The sequence below is a fragment of the Opisthocomus hoazin genome, chromosome 5, assembly GCF_030867145.1.
Source record: "Opisthocomus hoazin isolate bOpiHoa1 chromosome 5, bOpiHoa1.hap1, whole genome shotgun sequence".
Classification (NCBI taxonomy): domain Eukaryota; kingdom Metazoa; phylum Chordata; class Aves; order Opisthocomiformes; family Opisthocomidae; genus Opisthocomus; species Opisthocomus hoazin.
In genome coordinates this window covers 20,185,655-20,211,689 of record NC_134418.1, presented here as the reverse complement: position 1 = coordinate 20,211,689, position 26,035 = coordinate 20,185,655, and the positions used below count along the sequence as shown (strand labels likewise).

The following is a 26,035-nucleotide window of genomic DNA, read 5'->3' as shown; positions in this document are numbered from 1 at the left end:
AATCGCAATATTTCAGCTGGTGGACCCCAGTTACTAGGAACTAGGAAATGCCATACACGAATGAAAAATTAATAGAAGTCAGAAAGAAAAAGAAAGAATGAAAATCAGCATATTGGAAGCAAAACATGGGAAAAAATGTCAAATTAGTGGTATGAATGCCTTTTGCTCTTTAATTGAACCTGACTTTTACAATTTGAAATCCTAGGTGCTGTAAAGTACACTTTATTATAGATCTGTATACATGAATTGCCTGCGTGTGGTATACAACCTCATTTGATACAAAGTATTTAACTGAGAAATCACAATCATTTCTCTTTTACAAAAACTAGAAATATGTATATTTTTGAAAAGGAATATTCATTTATTCCTAACTCTCTTCCCTGGTTTTACTCTTCTATTTCAGTCTCCTTTAAGGTTAACACATCCAATTACAAGTTGGGGACAATGACAAAGCTGAAAGCTTTTGAGTTTAGCAGCAAAGTCTGCCTATGTCAGGCACGCATCAATTTACATGACACTGGAAGGTCAAAAATCTCATTATTATTTGCAGTGTTTATGGCTGCCTTCCTAACCAACAGCTTCAAGTACTGAACTGTAGGTGCTGGAAAGCCATCTGATCTATGAGGTGGTTTATTAATTTGAACCACTTGATATTGCCTAAAGCTATGAAAATAGGGGTGTACTAAAGAACATTATTGTAATTATTCCATTAGGAATCCTCTCAATTATTCAGATATTTTAATCACTTAGGCATTTAACATAGTGCTAAATGATGATCATCTGATTAAATACAGATTTGTACGGAGTTTTGACACTCTGCTGAAGGACAACATAGGCAAATGCAGACAAGTGACTTAATTCTGAAAAATTGATTAATCTTGAATTAATTTGCTAGAATTTCAGTGGTTATAGAAGCATTGTTAGAACCTCTGGAATTTGCCAGAAAATCTCACAGAATTTCTGCAGAACTGTGTTCTGTATTCATGTTTTTACAGTTATACTTCCAGCTTTTGATGACATGAAAGTAACTGTGCAAACAACCTGTGCAATGAGGGGAGAACAACATAGTACTCTTTCACTCCATCTGCAAGAAACAGCATTTTTTTAAATCCAGAGATGATCACAATAATCTTCTAAGTGGACCTTCTTCAGGCAGAGGTCTTTTTTCCATAGAGACTGGATCATAATTTGTTTCAGATATGATTATTGTTTTTAACAAAATAAACCAAAAAAGAGATCACCACTAATATTTAACTAATCTGAAATTTAATCTTATTTTCCAGCTTTGTCTAGCTTCAGTTTTCACCTTTTGCATCATGCTTGGTCCATGTCCATCAGCCTCAAAAATTTTACGTAATCAGATCTCTTTTCTGAGTATCTTCACAGAGAGATGTAGTCATCCCTAAACCTCCTTTATTTTGTAGTCATCCTTTGAAGCTGCTTGTATGTGTTCTCATCTCTTTGGAAGCGTGGACTCTAAACCAGAATGTTGTTTTGGTATAGTCTTAGTTGTTTTTGTTTGAAGATAGAGTCTCTGTTCTTTGTTCCTGGAAGTGTTGTTTTGCATTCTGCTGAACTGAAAAAAATTACTGAGTTTATCCCATTATCAGGAGGATATTTTACTGTTACTTATTCCATCAGTCTTTGCATTTGTCCACATCAGTCTTTGCATTTGTCCACATAAGGAATTAATAGTGTTCTTTAAATGGCTGGTAAAACCATTGACGAGTTGGACTCGTCCCTTCTCCATTCAAAAATGTGTTCTCATTAATGAGTGACCCCTATCATTCATGTTTAATAGAATCTTAACTATGAAACAATAAAACTTAATCAACAGAGACATAGCTGAAAGACAGCTGATGGAGATGATCACACTAGCGACAACAGAGCATGTAGTTAAGGTGCTATGTCAGACCTCTTTATATCACATGATAGAGAAGGGATATAAAAATACCCACATCTAAGACAGGTAACAGTTATAATTTGCTGATCTCCTCATGCTCCTTGGGCTCATAACAAACTAATTGTTTGCTGTTCAGCTGTCAAAATGTGCAGTTACTGAACCTAAAGTTTATTGTAATTCATCAAAGATATACAGTCTCCAGCTATGCTGCCTTCATAAGCGCTATAAAAATATATAAAATCTTACCTTATTTTCCATCCTTTATTAGCACAGTCTAACTCCAGTCTCACTTTTTGAAATAAAATGGTTCTTTACATATGTATGTGCCCAAAGAGGAAAATGAGAAATTATAATTCTTATTCATTAAAAATGAGAAATAATTGAGTTTTCTCTCATTTAATAAATACAGATAAAGGTGAGACATTTGTTTGTCTCTCAAGTACATCTTCCAAATGATGTGAAACCTGCTGGACTGCAAAAGTGTGAGACTACTAAATTACAGATTTCTGAGAGCTCACTAGTTCACTAGGAAGTGACAACTTCCATTTTCTGGAAGGCAGTGGTGGAATAGTTGTAAGCTTGCAGAGTGTTTTCTGTCATTGCGAAGTGTTAGAATGAAGCGTGCTGTTGATGGAATCTATTTCTGTGGCTTCCCAGTACCCTGTATCACTGGTCCCTTTGAGAATTTTACAGAAACACTGTAAATACCCTGTCACTGCTCTACCTGGACAGGCATTTAACAGATGTTGACAGTACATAATCAAACACAAACCCACACCTTCAATATCCACAAATTGCAAACTTTCATTTTTAAATAGTGCTGGTCTGGTAAACCACTTTAAAAAGCTGGCTTTTCCCCACAAGTAATATTGTAATCAGCTTTTCCCTGACATGATCTGATGTAAATATATCACTAGATTAAGGCCCATGCTAATAAAGTTCTTTCTGTAATGAAATGTTCTGGTTTAATATTTTAAGATTATTTTGAGGAAGAAAAGGATCACAGGTGTTCTATTTATGGGAGTTCTGGAAAGTTTTGCAACTGTAGAAAGTCTATGCTGTACGTATTGGTTACTTAGGTGGACAGAAGTATGAAAACACACTCTTATGCAAGTGAAGAAATGCACTTAAGTAAGTGCATAAGTGTACGCTTACATGAGTGTAGAAGACAGTGTTTTCGTACTTCAGTTTCAAAATAATTATTCTTATGCGTGTTTCAATCTGAGATAGGGATTAATAAATGGATGAGAAGTTCCTAACTCCTATGGCACTCTTTTATCCATACTTTTAGTACTGCATGAGGATCATTAGGCTATTATAGAAAATCAATAGCTAGAACATGGCTATTAAAGAGTTTTTCTTTAGTTGCTGATGCTCTGTGTGCTAATTACTGAGGAAAGCTGTTTCTTTTAATGGTAAACCTGTAGTTGTTAATTGTATGGTAACCTATTTTGTGTGATTTCAATTCATTCTCTCTGAGAAACTACAGCCACAAAAGACACCACAACTATCAGTTTTGCTAACTAGCCCTATTAGTCTCTGCCAAGGGTTTAGAAAAAGAACAGTGTCATTAGATGTGGCTGTTCCAGTGGAAGACTGTAGGTACTGCTCTCGTACAGTGCTTGTGCTTTCCCTGTTCTGTAACAAAACAGAAGATTTCAGTTCCTGTTGCTGTCAGGCACGTTCACAACAAACACTAAATCTTTGTAAAGTAAGCATTTTAAATTGTAGGGGTGCCCCAAGTGCTTAGTGGTGGGGGCATTAGGCCTGCTAGATGCTGATTCAGCTTGAACCCAAATTGCAAGTATTGATCAGCACGGCCTCTGGATATTTATAAACAACTGAAACCCTTTTCTTAATATCCATGGCACATGCAACTATTTTTCACTGCTGTGCGTGTTGTCTAGTTTAATAACAACTGAACTCTGCTAGACAGCCTTAGAAATAGAGAAAGCTACTATGTAAGACTCCTACATCTCTCTGAGGAGACAATTTTAACTTGCTATCTGTTAAGAGATCCAGTCGTTCTGGTAAATTTCTTTGCATGAAGCAGCAAAAACCATGCCACTTATTAACTGACCTTACTAAATAGTAATGCGATTAAATACCATATGTAAAATGCAGTCACTCCAGAGCTGCACAAAATGGTTCCTCCTATTACTTTTTTAAATAATGAATGACATTTTGCTTGCCAGCATTGTTTCTGCCTTCTGAGTCCCTCCCAGATTAGCGCGATGTGAATTTCCACTTGCTATAGTTTTTAGTCTCACTTCAGGACTGGCGAGGAAGAAATCGTACATGCAAAAAACCTAAAATAGTTTCAAATGATAAGTTTTCAGTTCATGATGATCACCTGAGCCTGATCTTGCAACATGCTGAACACTACTCCTTCTCTCCTCCACAGTAAGAGCTGGCAGTGCTCAGCATGTCACAGAACCAAGCCTCGGTGCTTATGTGACTGCAATATAGTGCAGTTGATTTTATTCTCAATTTCCATTCTCTCAACCTCTGTTCAATCTTTGAGGCTGTTCATATCTAGGAAAATATAAATTATTTAAGAACGGTTTCATAAGAGTAAAATTTTATGAGAACATATGAAAGCCTGTATTAAAATTGAGAAATATCTACTACTTTTATTTCATCTACTTCATAACTTTGTTCACTTTGCTCGTGTTAAACACACAGCTTTAAAATCTGTCTGAAAATATTTTTATTGTTTTTATCTCGTATTTCAGTTTCCTTGAGATGTTTAACATTATTTTGCTGAGCATAAGGCAATAGGCATGAAGTTAATCATACAGTAATTTTCAACATCATTGTATTTAGTGCAACATTATGTGGGAGTCTAAAAATGCAAATTTGTATCCAGTCTGTATTGTTTTCTCCAAAATTCGGAGGATCATTTAAGAGTGCAGCTGATACTTCATCAGGGATCCAAGTGACAAATATGTTCCTACTGATCCATGTGTACTGTCTCCAAAAAATGTGTATAACCCTGGTAAATGATACTTCTGTGTCTTTTTGAGGAAATGTATGAGTTATGTTCTACTGAAATATGAAATCATGAAACTTCTCGTCTACTGCTTCATAACCAATTTTGTTTGAAACTGAAATGAAATATGAGACCTGTTTTTCTTCCTTTCCCAAGCGTATTGTGCAGTAGCATTCCTCTGTCTCCTCAAGCTCCTTCTTTAGTGACCATATTATGGATAAAATAATTCTTATGGTCAAATCAATTTTTAGAAGCTTCTGATTTCAGCTATTCAATGAATTGCTCAACTGTACCCTCTTTTCCTTTCAAACTGAGGCACAGGAAGTTCCGTCTGAACATGAGGAAGAACTTCTTCCCTCTGAGGGTGACGGAGCACTGGAACAGGCTGCCCAGGGAGGTTGTGGAGTCTCCTTCTCTGGAGATATTCAAGACCCGCCTGGACAAGGTCCTGTGCAGCCTGCTATAGGTGACCCTGCTTCGGCAGGGTGGTTGGACTAGATGACCCACAGAGGTCCCTTCCAACCCCTACTATTCTGTGATTCTGTGATTCTGTGATTCTTTTTTTGTGTTTCTCTTTTTTAACCATTTGAAAGACTGTATTTGTCAACGTGACATTATAGCGTCTGAAATCACTCAGATTTTGTTCCTGTTCTTCAGTGAACAAGAGAAAGCAATGATGACGGCTTTATAGCAGTTAGGAACTCGTTTTCTAGATGCTTTATTATAGAATTTTCTTATTCTAAGCTGTTTATGTCTGAAAATACCTTGGATGAAGGAGACTATACCTTAGAAATAATAATTTCAGATACTAGTAATAAATTGTTTATAAAAACAAGCTGGCAACCTTCAATTTTGCTGAAAAGGTAGTTTATTTCTCTTGTATTTAATTTGTCTGTGAAAGTTTTGCAAGCTAGTTTAATACGCATTTGCTTACTTAGATGTTCATAAATAAGTCACTGTCCCTATGAGGTTTACTGAATATGTTCTTAATTCTGTGGCATTATAAAAAATTAATTAAATGGATATGTGAGAACCGAACACCTTTTCTCAGTAGATCAGAGCCATACCATAATGTGTCTCATCGGCCTTCATTCTCACCTTTGTGAGTTTTCAGACTTTTTAAATGGGTCTTTTTCTTGCAAAAGCACGATGATATACAAACGTACAAAGCAGTACCTGTTTATACGGAGACACGTGAGACTTCGGTATAATCATCCTGTGTCTATGAGATAAAAATTCTTTGTTTAGGAAGTTAAACAGTCCAGTACACACTTAATTCTTCATGAGCTACAGCCGTATTGATGACACTTCCAGGTGTGTTGCTATGCTTTTGTAATATCAGAGCATACCATTCTCACAAAGACGATAGATGAGCTTAGTATAGTCTCGGCATGTTTGCCTTACACAAGCCGTCCCTCTGATCTCCCTCTACCAGTGTCCATCTCGGTGGCAGAGGATGGACCTCTTCAATTTTGGAATACACAATGAAGGTAATCTTTTCAGCTATCTGATACTACTGAATAGTTTTTCAAAAAATACTTTCTAAGGGTCTTTGAGGTAGTGCCTTTCATAGCAATGGCATGTGATTGTTCAATTTTGCTAATGTAAAGTTGACTATGAGAAGAAAACTTTTGGAAATAACTAAAAAGTTTTTAGGGCTTGCATATCTCCCCCCCCCCCCCATTAGTTCAATTTTCTCCTGTGATTTTAGAATATTAAAAGTTACTCTATACCCGTAATGCATCCTATAAGAATTAAAACCTGACATATTGACAAGAAAGCTTATTGGCAGCCATAAAGCTCTATTTTTTCACCAGTAAATAGACTATATTTCTCTTTGCGGAGAAATATTTATTATCACTGAACATCTAAAAACCCCTGTAACCAATTGGGGCACTGTAACCAACTGGGGCAAAATATACATATACCCCAGTCAAATACTAAGAGCAAGCAGGAATGTTTTAATTGACATTAACAATGGATTAACATTAAAATCCTTTCTGCCCATATCAGAGTCACTGTCACCTCTCTTAAGACTATAATCCAACAGGAGGTAAACCCTTTCTCTCCATTTAGTTCAGCTACTGAATCATCCAGTGAGAGCTCATCCCAATATATCTATAACCCCAAGAGGGCTCATTACGATATGAAATTCCTCTGGCACAGTGAAGGAGCTCTCTGAAATTCCCACCCACAAATACTTGCTCTCGCTTATCTTGCTCATTGTTCTTGCTGCAGTCAAACAGTTGTTGACAGTGTCAAAATGTGTTCCCGTCACCTGCACTGCCTACGGGTACTGTGACATAACGCATGTGAACACCCATGTTCTCCTGCTAACCCAGGCAACCTGAATACAACCTGAAATCAGTTCTTAAACTACACTGTCCCACCAAAGGGTCCAGAGCTAAATAAACCAAAAGAATTCCTAAGCAGTACTACCCCACTATTCCTATTTCTTTTCTTTGGTCCTCATTTACATTATAGAGATTCACCATGCATGAACAGGCATGACCTATAGATATTTCATACATCAAGGACGATGACCTTTTTGAGACAAGACAAAGACAAAAATAGCAGTTCTCCCTATATTTGTGGGATACTTTCAGATGCTTCCCACAGACTGTCCAGAGTGACTAGCATTGCTCATCTCTTCACCATGTTCGAGTTAAATTAAGATTTACCTGTTTGTTTTCTCTTGGCAAAAGCAGAACCCAAAATTTTAATCGATATTAAAGCATACAGGGAGCTTTTTATTCTTGGTGTTTATCCAATCGCCATTTTTTGACAAAGTAACATGTTGAAAAGGTCTTCATAAAAAGATGTTGATGGAGCTCAAGTTAATGCAACACCAAAACCTTAGAGAGCACTGTACAATGGGGTTAAAAAAATAGCTGATATATTTTTGCTTCTAGTATTTTTCTGTTCCATCTTCCATTTTACAGAAAGAGAATCAAATTCGCCTTTCCACTCACAAATCCTTGTCTTCATCTGACAAAATTGGATATTATAACATACTATTAAAAACAGCTCCTGCTGAGAAAAAAACAAAACAAAACAAAAACAAAACCAAAAAACCAATCAAACAAAAAAAACCCCAAAAAAACCCACCAAACCAAACACTGCTTTTTCTCTGAAACATTTCATTGTAATATTCCTTAATATGTGAGCAGTCACCCACACACTCATCCAGGACTGGATTCTGTAACCTTGCCTCATTTTTCAGTATTCACTTCTTAACCGCAGTCTTTAGTAGCCTAAAGTTTTCAGCAGACGTCACCGGTTTAACCTAGCTTCATCTTTGACATTAAAAAATTTATTTCTTCGAGACGCTTACAAGACCACGTAGTCATCCATAAAGGTTCTTGAAGTAGGTTTGCTAGAGTAATCAACTAATCCATCTAATCAGTTCTGTAAAGATTCCCCCCAATAACATGCAGATGCCACGTCAATTTTGAGTGTTTCATCTGGAGTATTTCTGAGCCATATTTCTCACTCTATAGTGATGCCTCTGTTTTTTCCAACTGCTGTTTCATTACCAAGTGAAGAATTATTTAATTTTCAGTAAGTCCACTCAAAGTTCACTTCCATATTCCCAAAGTTCAAATCAGACCAAGCAGCAGTAAAAGACAACTTGCATACAAGCTGTTATTGCAGCCATGTTCATGTACACCCAGTTAAAAGACATTCCCTTCAAGCTCAAATAAATATTCCTCAAAATGTCTGTGGCTGTGTGGCATCTCATAGCACTTACATGATTCATTAACTTGTGACTTTGTGGAGTTTTTAACTGACATGCTTTAGACCACTCATAAAAGCAGTTCTTTAACCATCAATAGGAAATAAGCCACTTTTTATACAGAAACCCAGCTTTATTTTTGGCTATAACTGATTACAGATGAAATCTGGTAACATGAAATAGCATAAACCTGCTTTCTTTAGGTAGTCCCAATCTCCATGCACTGTTACTGCTGCAGTGAAAAGTTTGCCTTCCCTGCCTAGAGACATGTGGTCAGGATACGTGCAGGTTCCTGGTTACTTCTGCAGTAATGTGTAAGTAAGGGCTCAAACAAAGGCATTGCAGGGTTGCTGCAGTTCATTTCTCCACATTTGGCTTGTTGTTGATACTCCCCCTAGTACATAGTTCTGTATATTTGCTTTTTTATCCGTTTCACTACTCGCTCCCAGTTGAAAGATCTGCCCATCCCCAGATCCTGAGGTGCTCAGGCTCAGTAACTTCTAGGTGTCAGTCCCTGATAGGTGCTCCTTGAGCAATGTGCATTAATATCAGAAACTGGCTGCCCATTTGAACATGCTGAAGGGTTCAGCCTTCCACTGATCACCCACAGCTGATGTACTCCCAGAGTGCTCTTTGGCTCCATTTTTCAGTTTGCCCAAGTTGTTCAGTGATTCAGTGTATTTAGGGGAAGGAAGGATCCTCTGCAGCCTGGATTGAAATCTTTTCCACACCTGATACTTTTCTGATTTTACTTACAACGTGGCCGGTTTTTCTCCAGTATTGCATGTAATGAATTTTTTACAGGCCTTGGGTTTGTAAATGTGGAATTCGCTACCAACCCCTTTCCTTTTCTCAAAGTCAGAGCACATGATTCACAGAGGAGAAAGAGGTAAATCAAGTGTGTTTCTTCAGAATAGTGATGTTATTTCCTTTTATAAATAAAGTATTATGGATATATGAGGTACAGTATTGTTTGCCTAGAAAAATGCAATGGTGCCTTGAACTTTACTATTCTAAGCTGAAGTTTATTTTGAATGCACTACAAAATTCTAGCATAATGATTAGCACCACAAAGAACATCTGATTCATGTATACTTCTATTTTAGAAGAAAATTGCTATGGAGTTGATTAAGGTTTGAAGTAAGGAAATGGATACAGTGTAATCTAGACCCCTTGACATCTTCTGAACCATTTTTGGAAAAAATACTTCCTTCTAGAGTTAAATCTCAAGTGTAGCTCTTCATAGCAAATAAGACATGGTTTTCAGCCACACATAAGCAAATCCTAAAGATTTCAGCAGGGGTTCTACCTCTCCATATCCTCTTGAGTAGTGTCACTGAATTTGTGCTTTCATGTATCCCGTCTCTAGCCAAGCTCCTCTGTATTCTTGTCCCTCCCGAAGACCTTATTCAAATGTTAGTATGGGGGCATATGCAGCAACCCTCTCCCACTGTGTGTGAGCAGTCGCTCCATGTCTAGGCAGTATGCACTCCTGTTTACTATCCCATCATGGCATAATTTTCCCAGATGCTTGTCTCAGCTTCTGTGTCTGCTTCCTCATTCACACTACTTCTGGATTAACGTATCTCAGATGAGGCAGCTCAGAACCGGCACTGAGGACTGTGACAGAGTGTATCGTAAGAGCTCACCTTTGAGTTGGAGGATCAAGGATTTTGTAGCTGACCTTTACATTCGTAGGCAGTTTCTCTGAAGGTTTATATCAAGAAAACTTGAACTTTAATTACTTCAGCAACACTTCCAAGTTTTATCTGTTTGGAGCTATGCTACATGATGCTATATTCCAGTGCTGCTGGGCATAGTATTGATTTTCTCTTTGCACTGGACCAGAGCTGTGTAGATGTGTCCCACCAGAGAAGATGGGTGACTTTCTGTGGCTGCCCTGCACAGACTCTGATCAGAAGGAAACCTCCAGTTTTCAGAAGGATGAACTCTAATTTCTTGAGTACAGTAGTTTCATTCAAAGATGGAGTGCAGAAATATTGGAGAGTATTATCTTAAAAATAGCTATTATTTCTATGCAATAACTAACATTTGTGCTTTGCACTTGCAAATCAAAATTCTGTTCCAGGAGTTATCTGGAAATCCAGAATGAATCTTTTGTGGTGGAAATGCATTTCTTACACAGTAAAACACCAGTGTAAAATTAACATTTGTTCTCAGAATGGCACCTTTGAAAGATACAAGAAAGCTGTGAAATATGCTTAAGCTGGAAGAAGTTCCTCTGCTGATGTTTCAGAAGTTTCAGAAACTCTGTTACCAGATTGAAATTCAGCTCACTTTGGTCATGGCTTGTGATGAGAATACAGCCATGACTGGAATACTGTGTCATGCCGTGGGACTCAAAGGACTTAATACCAGCAAGCACTGTTCCAACAGCACAAATTCAAGCCTCAATCAGTTCTAAATAGCGATGGCCCTGAAATATATCTTTAGATATGAATCTGAATGGAAGTGCTACCCTTTACTTTGCCTGCCTAAAAATCGGCTGTTAAGGCCCATGCTTCTCTCTTGTCATGAACAGAATTCACAGCCGATCGATAGGCTGTTTCCAGAGGTTGAATTAGTGTGCTTAAAAAACTCCATCCTTGCCTGTGCTGATAGATCTGAGATGTTTCCGGCTGCTATAGATAGGTATGGGGTTTTGTGTGTAACATTTTGCACAAAGCAAAATAGTTAAGTTGTCGTTCAAATGTATGCAGGAAATTTCACATACATGAAGCCTGCAAATTTAGGTAATCGACATTAAGATTAATTCAGTTAGAAGGAAAGGGGACTGATTAAAAAATCCTTGGAGTTCTAGTATCTTTTAAAAAATAAATTTCAGGAAATGGAAACTTGTTCCTTGCTTGCTTTGCATAATCAATAGAAACTCCTGATGCAAATGGAAGCAGTGATGTCGTGTTACGTCAGGCTTTCCTTCTTTAGGAAGCAGTAAGTTTACAACAGAAAAGTCAGCTTCATTTCTCAAACTCTGGTGCATACTGTGACCAGTGCAAATTAATATTTTTTTTCTTTGACTCTTTCTTATTTTCTGTCTTTAGAACTTAAATTGTGTTTAATGTTGTTGGATTCAGATTGTGGGTGAGGATGCAGCATGAGGGAGAAAGAGGCGAGTGAAACAGGGGTCACTTTGGTGTCCTGCTCCTGGCTGGGCGCAGTTACTATTTGTAATTAGAGTAGCTCCCCTGGTGCAGTCTATGGCTGGCTGTCAAAGGGCTGCCGCAGCTTGCAGTTTGGTTCTGTCCTCGGCAGCAGTCATCTCCGCATCTCAGGCTGGAGCTAGCTGAAGAGCGAACAGCAACGCTGTTTAGGACTACTGCGTGACCTTCGAGTAGCGTAAAAGTCCTGGAGCACTGGGTAGGTGCCTTTTCTTGGGTTTGTGGCCTTGGTTAGGACCTAGTCAGAGCTGATTGTTGCTAATAGCCCCTGGCTCCTTCAAAGGGGCAGTCTATCAAGAAAAATAATGTCATATGGAAATTTATTGGTCTGCCTGTGTGAATGAGAAGGTGGTATAGAGAAATGGTCCCCAAGTGTACAACTGGCTTTAAGTGGCTCAGCTGCTTTTCTGCATTTGAGTGACAGCGGCATTAACGCAGCACAGAAACCCAACTATTCATCTTTTCTGGGTAGAGCAGCTGTCTTTCAACACCAGCTAGAGTAATGCAGCTCTCCTATATGACACTGATGTAAAGCAAGCTAAGATAGGAAGGATAATAGGTTCATGCATAGAGGATTACATTATTTCCTTTACCTAAACAACTGACTAAGGTAAGAGGTAAATATTTATTTACCATCTAAATATGTTATATAATTTATATAATTTAAGTAAAATCAAAGTTTTTTAAAATAGTAGATAAAATCTGGGTTTTTTCCCAATCTGTATTTTTTACAAACATATTAATGTTCCAGATAAATAATTCAAGCCAAAAGAATATGAATACAATCATTCCATTTAAGTTAACTAATACTAAGAATGAATGAGCTAAGAGTAATGATTAATGAAATCCTAAAGCTTTTGCTTTTATCCTGAGTCCACCTCCTCCCTTCACCCCCATTTCCTTTACCCCTAGTCTATGGATTTAAGTTGTGTGTATATACTTCAGGAAAACTAAAGGTTAAGTTTTTGTTTAGGATGGAAGTGTTAGCCCCTGAGAAGAAAACACATGAAGAGAATGAAGATTTGCAACAGTATCACCAGAAGCCTGCAAACTGCAAGAAATTGCTTAGGAATTGCTGCTTGATAAAGCGAATTTTTTCCTGGAAAAGTTTGAGCTCTAAAGGTACCTTTCCTATTGAAATTTTTAGTGTAGGAGAAATTGTTTTTCCAAGAATTCTAATTTTTTGATACAGTGGTATTACTGAATTCATCATCAGTCAAGTTACATGTACAAAAAGTCTCTACTGTCTTGAGTCTATTGTGCAAAGAGATTAAAAATGGTACAGCTTTGATTGAAGGTGCTTTAGCATAATGTGATATAAATAATTGTACTGCATGAGCATTCATTTTGCAGCACATCAAAATACGTGGTCTGCAGAAAAAAAAAATAAACCTTCAATCAGAAGATAAATGAATAAATGTAAAACCCCAGTAACTAAGTTTATCAATTTATCGGGGCCCAAACCAAAAATCTGTTTTGATGAGTAAAATCTGCTTTGATCACTGTCAGAGTATATTTACATGGAAATTACATGATCAATCCCTTTGTCTAAGAAAGTGTAGAAAGGTAACATCCTGTCACTGTTATACATAATTATGCTATATACTGTATTTATTAATAAATACTGAAAGAAATGCTTCTTTTAAAATTGGAATTTGGCTGTGAAATATCTCACCCATTGAACGTCTAACTCTTTTATGAATAATAAATTAAACAGCAACCATCCTGAAGTGGTAGTTAATCTGCTTCACATTATTTTCCTCAGGAACATACACACAGTTAAGGATTTTATTCAGCACTTTTTACCATGATACCTTTAAACATTATGTAAAAACAAAAAACACTGCCCCAAACAACCCTTCTGTGTTTTGGGAGCATTTTTCATCCCCTTGCACATATTTTATGACAATAAAAAACCAGGTCCTTAGTATATTGAATTTGTGTCAAACAGAATGAAAAAAATGCATGACATTGTTTTGTTGTGAAGAGCTAAGTCATCATATCCTGAGTGATACGTTATTTTTTTTACACATTTATTTTAAAGGATATGCTCCAGTAGCTTAGTTTCAGTATTTTGAAAAAAATGAGCTGGTTTTAAACTGCCCTTATCCCTCTATTATCCAAGTAAACATGTGTTTGCTGTGCCTTTTAATCTAAGTATAATCATTTAGCTATTCTTGGACACTGGTTTTTAAAGCTTTAGGCTAATATTTCCATGTGCTTTAATCATCACACATATTATGATTTACTAAATACATGTTTGATTTCTGATTACTGTATCAGTTTGTACCTATAATTCTCTGCACTTTCATTTATTTTTTGCATTGTTACTGGAGCTAATGAAGCAAAAATGAATTTCCTGTAATTCTTTCAATGCACTCATCCTTTTGTTCATGGTAATTTCAGATTTTTTTTTTCATTGGGTTTATCTGCAATCTCAGTAGGCCTAAGGAATCAGCTCTCTAGAAATGGTGTGTGAATCTAAAGCAACTTGCACTGAAGTTAACAGGTCTGACTCTTCAGTACCTTTAAAATGGCTAATTGTTTGCACTGCTGGAAGGGGTCTTAAAGCAATTGATGAGTAATGGTAGAATTAAGGGTTTGTTTTGTCTTGGTAAAGTGAATTAGCAGATCTATGAATCACTGTAAAATCAGGCTCAGTTAAGTTACTCTGGCTTACTCCAACAGAGATGAAATCAGAATCTGACACATAGTTAACTCAAAATCAGCTATTAGTTTTTCTTTATGTAGCACCAAATGATATTCCCATAGGGATACCCTTACAAGAACCTTTGAATATTTATCAGGATTAAGAAGACTGATGTCCTGAGGTACTTTCCTCAGCACTGCTCTGTTGTCCAAGATGATCCCACTGGCCAAAGAGGTTTTCTTGGACTTCAGTACTAGAGCCTACTGACATCTGTAACGTGTTGTATGTGGCATATCCCACTGAGTTCATGATCTGCAGCTAGGTAAGATTTCATACGTATCAACAAGTAGGGCATTTCTGAAACCCCCTAGGCTTGGCCATGGAGATGCTCATCCATTCTCTGGAATAAGTTAAGTCAGCCAGAGGTCTGCTGTAATTTAATCTTCCTCCTTAGTACCCGTGATGGGGCTATGGTAGCCACAGAGCACCTGGCTACTGAGATACTTGGTCAATACCTTCTATTTTCTGTCGGTGAGATGAAAGTGGGCTTGCAAATGATATTGTGCTGGCTCATTCCCAGTTAGGTATTCCTTTACTCAAATCCGATTCCCCATTGGTTGTCTTAAACTACCATACACTTGTAAAGTGGTATTAAAATAGTATTAAGCAGTTGAGGTTTGCAGTTTAATACTTAAAAAATAATGTAAATATTTTTGTTCATATTTTTTAAAAATAATGAAAACTGCAAATACCTCATTATTTGGTAAGTCACTGCCATTATAACAGTTTGTAGCTGTAAATACTGTAAAGTAATGCACATTTGATCTTTCTTTTAAAACAGGGATATGTCTCCACTGCAATTTGTTTTTCATTTTAGTTTATTTATATGTTCTTGAAACTGAGTTTGTCAACATGTTGTTTTAACTTCATAGAATTAATTACACTTTCAGAGACAATTTCCATTTATGAATTTGGAGCAGGCAAATAAATATTTGATTTACAGCAGTGTTCAGATGATTTAACTCTATTTCCAGAATGAATAACCTTCACTCTTACAATAAAATCTTACAATGTCCTGGCACAGAGTATGTCTTCCTGCTCTTCCTGCTCTTCTTTCAATGCTCAACGCTCAGCAATTTGACTAATTCCTCACACAGCAGTTTCAGAGAGCAGATATCTTGTAACTCAGGCTAGAAAAACAAACTATGACTATTGCCAGGTATACATCTGTTAGAGCTCCATACTGCAGTGAGCTCTGGGCCCAAGTTTAAAGTATGCGTTAGAAAAGTGGAAGGTTTCATTTTCAAAAATGAGCAGTACTGGAGTGTCTCCTCACTAAATTGGCAACCTACTCAGTTAATGTAGGGCAGTTACAAGTCTCTCCAGGTTATTCCACATCATGAATATAAATTCCACTGCAGTTTTTATAAAATGCAAATGAGAGACACCAAGAGGACAACAAGTTGTGTGTCACAGAGATAAATCTGAAGGAATTGTACTGCTGACTCTGCATTATATCCTGCTAAAAATATTGCATATTATCAACTGTTTATTTGTAAATGTTTTTAGATTGTTTGTATTTCCCCAAACCTATTATTTATGAGTTGAGATATTAACAATTCAGGAATAATTCCAAGCTGTCAATCAGTGTGTGTATTTTTCCTTGTCAAATAGTACATCTGACAAAATACTTCAGTAAAAAATAACCCAAGTTATTTGAGAACTAGTTAAACGTTCTGCTCTCCCTAGGGTACTTCATATACTCTCAGACCCTGGATAACTCAATTCCTGCTGGAGATTGTCAGTACTGTTTTTCTACATATGGACTTCTAGTGAACAGGGTAATAGTTTGTCCCCAGTGGTCCGTTTGCCCTTTCTTCTTCTATGCAAATATGTTGAGCAGTACTTTGAAATCTAGTCACATCTCAGACTATGAAAAGAAATTTTCCTCCTAGTTGTTCAAAATTAACAAGAATCTTTATTAATATTGAACAGGGGTCCTTTGGACTGAAATATTCTTCCACGGTGTTTCTCCACATTAATTCTTGTGTGCCTGCTTGTACCCTTTTCTGTTGAGCAGTGAAGCGATGGGGCAAAGACAATCTGAAAGCTAGATACTGATGACAGCAGGATTACATACAGGGATTAAAGTATATGTCTTTTCCAAATCCAAGCCCTCAACTGCCTTAATTAGAAACTATCACGACTACTAATTCGGAGATAAGAGTTGTTTCCTAACTTTATTACTGAAGCAAAAGCATCTTCTTATTGTTTGCTTGTGCATGGAGTGATAGCTAATAAAACCTGCCTGGTCCTAGCCACCCTTCGCTGCAGAAAGAATACAAAATCGACGGCATAGATAAAAATGACAGAAACCAATAATAACTAATAGACATCCAGTGTCAAGAATAGCATATCCTCCTGAGTTCATTCCCTTGTCCCAGTAGCAGCTTTTCACAATTATTCTTCTGTTAAAGGATTGCTGATCAACTGTTTAGATCTTAACTAGTCCAGTAATTTAATTGGTATGGCCGGTCAGATGAGTCTTTTTCACTTCATGACATGTCAAACTACTTGGTGTAATTTTCATAGGGTTTTCTTTCCGCAGTTTTCTCCCAGATGTTTTGAACAATGTTGGGTTTCTGTTGAATTTACAAAATTATATCATGAGAGGACTTCACAGAACTTCATATGGGCACTAGGAAAAATTTGTGCTATGAGCCTATAGAATTGAAGTTGTATGACTCTGTTATTTTGAGTCAGAAAGCCTCTAAGAGAAGAAACAGGAGAGAGACAGAGAGATGGAGGAAGGCAGAGGTAGGAGAAAGAGAGAGAGAGAGAGACCAAGGACCGTGTCCCTTGCGAGACCCTCTTCGCCTTTGCATTCTAAATGGTCAATGTGTAAACAATTAGACCATACCCTATGAAATATTTCCTGAATGGTCTGTAAGGAGGTTTTGTAGCCTATTATTACATGTATTATCCACTGAAGAGATTAACATTTCTGAGATTTTATGCTCTGAAGAAAAACATTGATATCCATTTAAAAATGGAACCTTTCATGGTTTTAGGCAATATAGAAATCTTTCTTTTGTAAAAACTACGAGAAGAGAAATTTACTTGGGAATTCAAAATGAGCAATGTTTAGCTCATTTCGTCTATTTGAAATATTTACAAAAATGTTTTACAATTTGATGATGATGCTCTTGATGTACATGTTGATCTTAAGTAAGCTAGCTACTAAACCTGGGAAAAGTTACAGGATTAAAACCTTATTCACTTTGTGTCTTTTAATAACTTTTTTCAGATAAAATTAACATTGCTCAGTATTGCTTTAGGTATTTCTTTAATTATAACAAACTCTGAATTAGCACTGTTTTATTTTTCAGCTGTAATAAGTGGAGGTTTTGTGGTGCCTTATACCTTCTGGTTCACTGTGCAAATGTTCCATTTTATCTTACAAAAATTTCACCTTATGAACATATAATGCATACATTGTACATAGATATCTTTTCAAGTCACTGAACTGGATGGAAAATGTGGATGTATTGCATTTATTTATAAAAGTGTTGCAAGTAATGAGCTTTTTTATTTATTTCTGATCTTTTGACTGAAACCAATATAGGACTCGATTCTTAGCTAAATAATTTGCAGTATTAGAGTAGAGATGAAGTTATTCATATTTAGTAAGTATGAAAAGATTGTTTAAAAAATGCTAATAAAACATGGTGGAAAGAAATGGAAGAAAAGGTAAGGGAAAAGAATATGTTTTTAATACTTATTGTTTTGTTTTCCACCCAAGGCCTGTTCACTCATTATAACCTTAGATAAAGGTGTTTCTATTAAGAAGTCTGGCAAAAAGCAGAGCCTTTTAGTTTGTTCCCGTCTTCCAAATGCTAACTCTGAAAGAGAAATCACGGCAATAAAATTAGAGGCTCTCCCTGGTGAATGTAATTTTCTTTTAAATTTGTAGCACAGAGTGATCTAATCTCAATAGCGCTTCTAATACTCTCTTCAGGGTAGCAGTAATAGCTAATTGCACAAATTAACAGGAAAGTGTATTGTGCAGGAATGTTTGTTGTCTTACAGGTCATTAAAAGGGCAGCTGGAAAAACATTGATTCTCACAACTTTGAATCATTCCAGAGTGATTATTTCAGAGTGATTAATGTTTTGAAAAGGGCTTTTACTCTGTGTTTGTGTATGGATTTGCTAAATTGGGCAGTGTGTGTAGCTAGTGAAAGCGTGAGGGTCTGACAAATATATATAAAATTATGTAGTATCATTTTTGGCTTGAGAAAGTTTAATAATCAGTCTTTCAAATTCTCTTAAAAAAAAATAAACATATACCTTCTGAAGTTTTTAATACCTCTTGAAGTTTAAAATTAATACTTAAACACCACAGTCATGACAAAAGCCCTTGCCACTTTGTACATACATAGATGAAGGTTCTTAAACATTTACAAATTTAAAAATAAAATTGCACAAATGTTGCAATAACCTCTAGTTTATGGTTTGGGGAGAGTTCATACATGCGTCTTCAGCGCCCTTGAAACAGTTATTAGTGCCTATAAAAGTAAGTATTATCCATAACTGAGTTTTTAAAGATGCTTAAGACAATGATAGCAAATTGCAAAGTGCAGATTATGAAGTCAATTCTCCTCAGAGGGAATGTGCTTGTAAGGAGAAGGATTTTTCATGGGAATTAGATTTCCTCGGGGTTTGACATTCAAAGGATTAAATATTCTCCACAGTTAACCCCTGAGCAACATGGCTCAGAAAAATGTGAGTGCACCACTTTCTGGAGTTTCCACTTTATGCTTCCCTGGCTATATAGACATTACACAACAAGGTATGTTTCTCCTTTTCTCTTGGAAGTTTGTTTCCTTCATGTTGGAATGGATTTTTATGGTTTCCTGCAATTGCCACCTTTGTAATCAGGACATTGCAGGTACTAGGAGGGACATGATATTGTAAGGTGAAGCATTAACTCATGGCAGATTGCTGCCTAAAAACTCTACATTTGCAGAAGAACGTGTTGAACTCTCAAGGTTTTTTTGCCCTTTGCTTTTCTTCTTTTCCTACTGACCAGTGTTAGCACCAAGCAGTTTGCATAAGCTTCCTAAGAGACAATGCACAATTTTAAACTAGCTCTAATAAAGAGCTTCAAAGAGACTCTTTTGATTAACCATTTAGTTTTTGATTGATCATAGTGAATGTGTGTTTTCTTTTCATATAAAAAGCATGAGGAACCATCGAGCTGACTGGAACCTTTCCAGGGATGTCACTCCAGACTCTGCATAATGAAATTTTATTTTTCATTGAGATCATCAATCCTGCTCTACCAATGATCACCTTATTCTTCAATCCGTTTAAACTGTTAGAAAAAACAATCCTAGCTTCTTCTTGAATTTGGCTGAAGAATAAAAGGAATAGCTGATTAACTGCTCTTTAATCAATTAGTTATATCAGAATTATAATTGTTTCTTTATTTCTCCTGGTTTCTCTAGCAGAACTGGAGTTGCTGTTTCAGTATCATGCAGATATTTAAAAATGATCAGTTGCAATACAATATAAAAACTACATGCCCTGAACATGAAAGCAAATTGTGAAGTTCTGACTTCTCCTTTTGAAAATCTGATGTCTAATTTTGTTTCCCCAGATTTTCCTTCATTGCTATACAAAGGTCAGTGTCCCGTTAAAAAAAAAAAAAAATTAGTTGCTAATTTGTTGAAAATTTTTTACTGAAAAATGAAGTTCTAACAATCAAAGGTTTGGAATATTATAAATGTAGAGGATCACCACTTTTGGGAAACTATAATATATCCTTTATGAAGCCAATATATACTTCTTTTTAATCTCTGTACTCACAATATCTTTGATTTCTACTGTGTCTGCCAAAGGCGGCTTTTTTATTTCAAGACATTCTATAAATCAAAAATGAACAGGCCGAAGAAGTGTATCAGATTAAGTGCAAGGACCTTTATATTCGTGACATACATAGAAAATGGAATCAATCATTAAATATCTTGCCACTTTCCATCTGGGCATTATTCCAGCAATTTAAATGGATATATATATTGAGAGTATTCTAGATTAAATTGTAGCTCTGAATGTCTTTTTATAAATGGCACGGCCCATAAAGAATTGAATTTGTTGTGGTGTTTAACGATATCTGCATTTTGTTTACCAAAGTGTACTGAATAATAGGGCAGTATAACACAATTGTGTTTGCGAGCATCTGCCCCTGGAAAAAATCCTGTGACTAGAAGGAGCACTTCTACTGCAGATCAAGTAAGCTGTCGGAAGCAACTTCTTTAAAGTATTGAAAACCAGATTTCTTTTTTTTTTTTTTTTTTTTGGCCTGATGAAGCATTATGACTGAAGATTGAATGAAAAGGAAAACCAACATATCTTAGAAGTGGAAAGTTAGGGCAGAAGAAGGGAGGGAAAAACAGTAAGAAACAAATAAATCAGAATGACTAGAATTACAAAATTACATGTTGCTTTACTGCTGCTGTCACCTTTCTTGAATGCTTGTTTCTATTGGAGTCTGCAGTGTGCTTCTGACAGTCCTTCTGGCAGGCGACAGTTCTGACAGGATAGATTTGCCCTCCTTTCAACCCAAAAAGAGTAAGTGGGAGGACTTGGTGCTCTTTGTTGCTGCAATAATGCCATCCTGCTGGGACCTCCCTGCTGTTCCTTTGAGTAGCTTTATCTTCTTGGAAAGGAGATGTGTTCTCAGTCGTTCTTTAATTTTCTTCTTCATCCTTTCTGTGTGCAAGAGACTAAGAAAAAGTTCATAAGGAGCTGGAGTTCTTCACCGAGCCCTCTAAATGTTTAGTGGGCACAATGACTGTATTAGTCATATGTGGCAACACTGCAACTGAATGCCAACAAACCTGTACTGTGTAGCAAAGCAGAGGCATACTTGATTTCACATATGTCACAGAAAATGGTGCTGGAAATATTGAGCTACCTAAGAACTTTTTGTACTCTTCTCCGTAACCCACCACCTTTGAGGCCAACCTGATTTCTTTGTTATACAGGCTGGGAAAAGGAGAATTATAATAGGTGAACAAATTGAAAAAGTTTAATACCTATAATACTAAAAATCCTTTTCTCATATATCATTTACTTTGTGATATCTTCGGGCCTGTGAGTGCAAAAGCAAGATACTTGTGTGAGTTGGTGTCATCATTCCCAACAATAGAGGAAAACTATTTCTGACAATACAAGAACTCCAGGTCTAGGGCAACAGAAATGTGAAGCTGATTTCATTACCTACTTCTGGCCTAAGCAGATGCATAGGTTAAGGTTGTCTTGAATTTAACAGCAAGGGTGACCAATTGCAAGGATACATAGCATTTAAACCTCTGTCAATTCACATCACCAAATTCCTCTGCATATAACTAGCATCACTTCATCTGATTTCCTTCTTATACCTCATGTACTTATATGGCTAAAGCCATAAAAATACTACAGCTTTTGAGTGTAGCATCTGTCAGCTGAGCTGTTATAATGTCTCTGTATTTATCTTTGCACAGGTTTGTGTTTTTCTTTGGACATGTTTGTGTTTCTCTTTGCTGGTTGAGAGGTTAAGTTTTTTAACTTAAGACCCTTCAGTTGACAAGAGCTACCTTCCCAAGCTGTAATAGTTTGACTGCTTTAACTAGGTCCCTTAGTTCATCCCACTTCTGATGCAACTGAGATGACAAATGACCAATGAGAACAACCAAACATAGATGGAGCAGCAGAAACATCACAGTATGTCCCTACAATAACTTAAAATTGATCCTTGGGTTTCTTAACCTCAGTATTCCCCGCTTTCAGAAAATGTCTCTAAACCCAGAAGTTATTCCATCTCCCTCTAGTTTTGAATTATACAGGGGCACAATAACATACTGCAGCTATTAGTTTCTTAGCTGTCAATTTTGCCTGAAACCAAAAAAAACTCTACTTTCTAGTAAACAGAATGGAAACTATCAATCAGGTGATGAAAAGATTTATGGAAATGCTTGCAAGGAAGACAACAGTGCAATTCCTTACTTGTTGACTGAACAATTTAGAAAGTAGTGAACAAAACAGGATACAGAAAAGAAGTCTGTATGGTTAATCTGTACTGGACAACTGGATTTCTTCTGCCACAGAGTTCCTATGTGATGTTGGAGGAGTCAGTTAAGACAGACTTTAGGGACTGACATTGTGTATTTCTTGTTTTCTGAGTGAATCCTTGGGGTTTGATTTGCAGAATATTGAGTACTTGCAGCATTATTAACTTGGCTTTGAACATATATGAAAGGCTGTGTATTAAGCACTGTGAAAATGAGCTTCCATGAGTTTCCTACCAAGTGCCCAAATTAGTCAATACTTTTGAACTTAATCTCACTGTGCCTCTGTTCTGCATAAAGTAGGTATAATAATTCCCTCTCATCTCACAGGAATGTTGTGAATACAAATGGAGTAATATTTGTGAAGCACTCAGACACTGTAGTGATGAACATCATAAAAAATTGTATTTTCAGCTGAGATTTTCAGTAATGTTTGGTAAGTAATTATGGGGGCACAAAATGTGGAGAGAACTTTTGAATTTGGTAAGTAAGTAATATCCGTGAAATAAACTAACTTACCAAAAGAAACTCCTGTTCAAACTGTAGCACATGATCATGTCATTAAAAGGTTGCACCATAACGCATGTGTAGAAAGGGGCTGAAACAATGCTGTTAGTATTTGTGGTCACAGTACCATTCTTTTGATGTATTAATTCCTATGTAATTAATATATATAGCAAAATATATGGGTGTGAAAAGTTTATACCATAAAACTCAGATCTTGGCTTGTAGTTCTGCTTAAAAGTAGGGGTAATGTGATTGATCAAAGGATCAGGCCCTAAGATACAAATTGTGAATGGTGTGAGGGGTACAGAAGGATGTACATCTTTCAGTTAATTGTGTAATGTTACATCTTGGTTTGCTGAAATGAATGAGAATCTGGCCGTAAGTTTCATCATAGCAGGAATTTCATTCAATTTGCTTTCTAAAAGTAACTCTATACTGAATGACATAAACCTTTGTGTAGGAAAACAAAATATCACCTGTCTGTTGGCTTTGTAAAGTTGTATTTTAATGTATGCCATATTTGTCTAGCAGGAGAATTTGGGGGAAAAAGAGGTCCTTATTTGATTTTTACTAGAAATGGTTAGTGTCTCATTTTGATGAGGTCCCAATACATAATTTGTTTAACCGATATCCCCACTTTAACTCTTCATTTACTTCATTTTATGTGTAGCAAATTATGAAATCTCCAAGTCTTAGGAAAAGAACAGGAAGTTTTTGAATTTTCATTAACAAAATCAAAGAACAGATATGAGAAAAAAAATACCAGTTTATTTTTATAATTCAGTTAAGCTACAATTGATTCTGTACTAAAAACTAATCAGTATACTGTAATTGAAGAGATATTTTTGGACCAATGTACCAGCTGGTATCACAGATGGTACAGATGGCATAAGGCTCTTTAATGGGATAAAGAAAATGTTTTGGCACAAAGAGAGTTGAGTATATGAACATGTGATTTTTATTTCCCATTATAAATTGTCTAATCAATGTAATTTTAATTGATATGCAATTGATACATTTGTATTCCACAAATCTGGGTAAATACTAAGATCAATACTTTGCAGTCAGTGACATTAGTATAACCTTATTTTATTGAGGAAAATCTCATATGCCATAATAGGCAACCACTCATTAAACCTTGTAGTTTAAAAGAAAGAATTGCAAGGTAAGTTTGATATTAAATTAAATGTCCTACATGACATTTTTAAAGGGGATTAGCAGAGTAATTTATGGAAACAGCTGAATTACAGAATCACAGAATCACAGAATGTCAGGGGTTGGAAGGGACCTGTGTGGGTCATCTAGTCCAACCCTCCTGCCGAAGCAGGGTCACCTACAGCAGGCTGCACAGGACCTTGTCCAGGCGGGTCTTGAATATCTCCAGAGAAGGAGACTCCACAACCTCCCTGGGCAGCCTGTTCCAGTGCTCCGTCACCCTCAGAGGGAAGAAGTTCTTCCTCATGTTCAGACGGAACTTCCTGTGCCTCAGTTTGTGCCCATTGCCCCTTGTCCTGTCACTGGGCACCACTGAAAAGAGCTTGGCCCCATCCTCCTGACACCCACCCTTCAGATATTTATAAGCATTTATAAGGTCCCCTCGCAGCCTTCTCTTCTTCAGGCTGAACAAGCCCAGCTCCCTCAGCCTCTCCTCGTAGGGAAGATGTTCCAGTCCCCTCACCATCCTTGTAGCCCTCCGCTGGACTCTCTCCAGTAGCTCTTCATCCTTCTTGAACTGGGGAGCCCAGAACTGGACACAGTACTCCAGATGGGGCCTCACTAGGGCAGTGTAGAGGGGAAGGACAACCTCCCTCGTCCTGCTGGCCACACTCTTCTTGATGCACCCCAGGATCCCATTGGCTTTCTTGGCAGCCAGGGCACACTGCTGGCTCATGGTTAACCTGTCGTCCACCAGGACACCCAGGTCCCTCTCCGCAAAGCTGCTCTCCAGCAGGTCCGCCCCAAGCCTGTACTGATGCATGAGGTTGTTCCTCCCTAGGTGCAGGACCCTGCATTTGCCCTTGTTGAACCTCATCAGGTTCCTCTCTGCCCAACTTTCCAGCCTATCCAGGTCTTGCTGAATGGCAGCACAGCCTGCCAGTGTGTCTACCACACCTCCCAGTTTGGTGTCATCAGCAAACTTGCTGAGGGTACATTCTAACTCTTCATCCAGGTCGTTGATGAAGAAGTTATTTACAAGACTGGGCCCAGTACTGACCCCTGAGGGACACCACTTGTTACCAGCCTCCAACTAGACTCAGCGCCGCTGATGACAACCCTCTGAGTTCTGCCATTCAGCCAGTTCTCAATCCACTTCACCGACCACTCATTCAGCCCACACTTCCTGAGCTTCCCTAGAGGATATTATGGGAGACTGTGTCGAAAGCCTTGCTGAAGTCAAGGTAGACAACATCCACTGCTCTCCCTTCATCTACCCAGCCAGTCATGTCATCGTAGAAAGCTATTAGATTGGTCAGGCATGATTTGCCCTTGGTGAATCCATGCTGACTACTCCTGATAACCTTCTTTTCTTCCACTTGCTTCATGATGGCCTCCAGGATAAGCTGCTCCATCACCTTTCCCGGGATGGAGGTGAGGCTGACCGGCCTGTAGCTCCTTGGGTCCTCCTTCTTGCCCTCAGAAAGGTTTTATTCTCATATTTGATATTCATGTAGATATGGCAAAAAGTATAATAGTAGTATTTGTAGTGAAGAATCTTGATGATAAGTGCTCAGGAAATCATTGTAATTATTTTCTTTGAAGAAAATGGCTGGATATTTCTCGACAGTAGCAGAGAGGCCTTAATGGATAGTGTGGGTTTTACTGGACTTACTTTATTTTCTTCTATATGTTGTCCTATAAAATAGTGTTGAGTTCAAGAGATTTTTACTTGTACCCCATTCAGAACTTTATTTTGTCACTTCTCTATTTTTTTGTACATTGCACAAGACATAAGAACCA

The 26,035-nt window shown here is 37.2% G+C and overlaps 1 protein-coding gene across 3 annotated transcripts in view; it reads left to right on the top strand.

Annotated features, from left to right (window-relative positions):
• Positions 1 to 26,035, top strand: part of KCNIP4 (potassium voltage-gated channel interacting protein 4) — a 475,426-nt gene that overhangs the window by 32,226 nt on the left and 417,165 nt on the right. Inside the window, exons 1-2 of one of the 3 annotated variants that reach the window (XM_075420630.1) lie at positions 12,300 to 12,420; positions 12,784 to 12,932. The exons of the other annotated variants lie outside the window; for them this stretch is intronic. Of the exons in view, the coding sequence (XP_075276745.1) occupies positions 12,785 to 12,932 (148 nt within the window). The 5' untranslated portion in view covers positions 12,300 to 12,420; position 12,784. Of the gene's footprint in view, positions 1 to 12,299; positions 12,421 to 12,783; positions 12,933 to 26,035 lie in introns of those variants that run through there. 3 annotated transcript variants of the gene reach the window in all.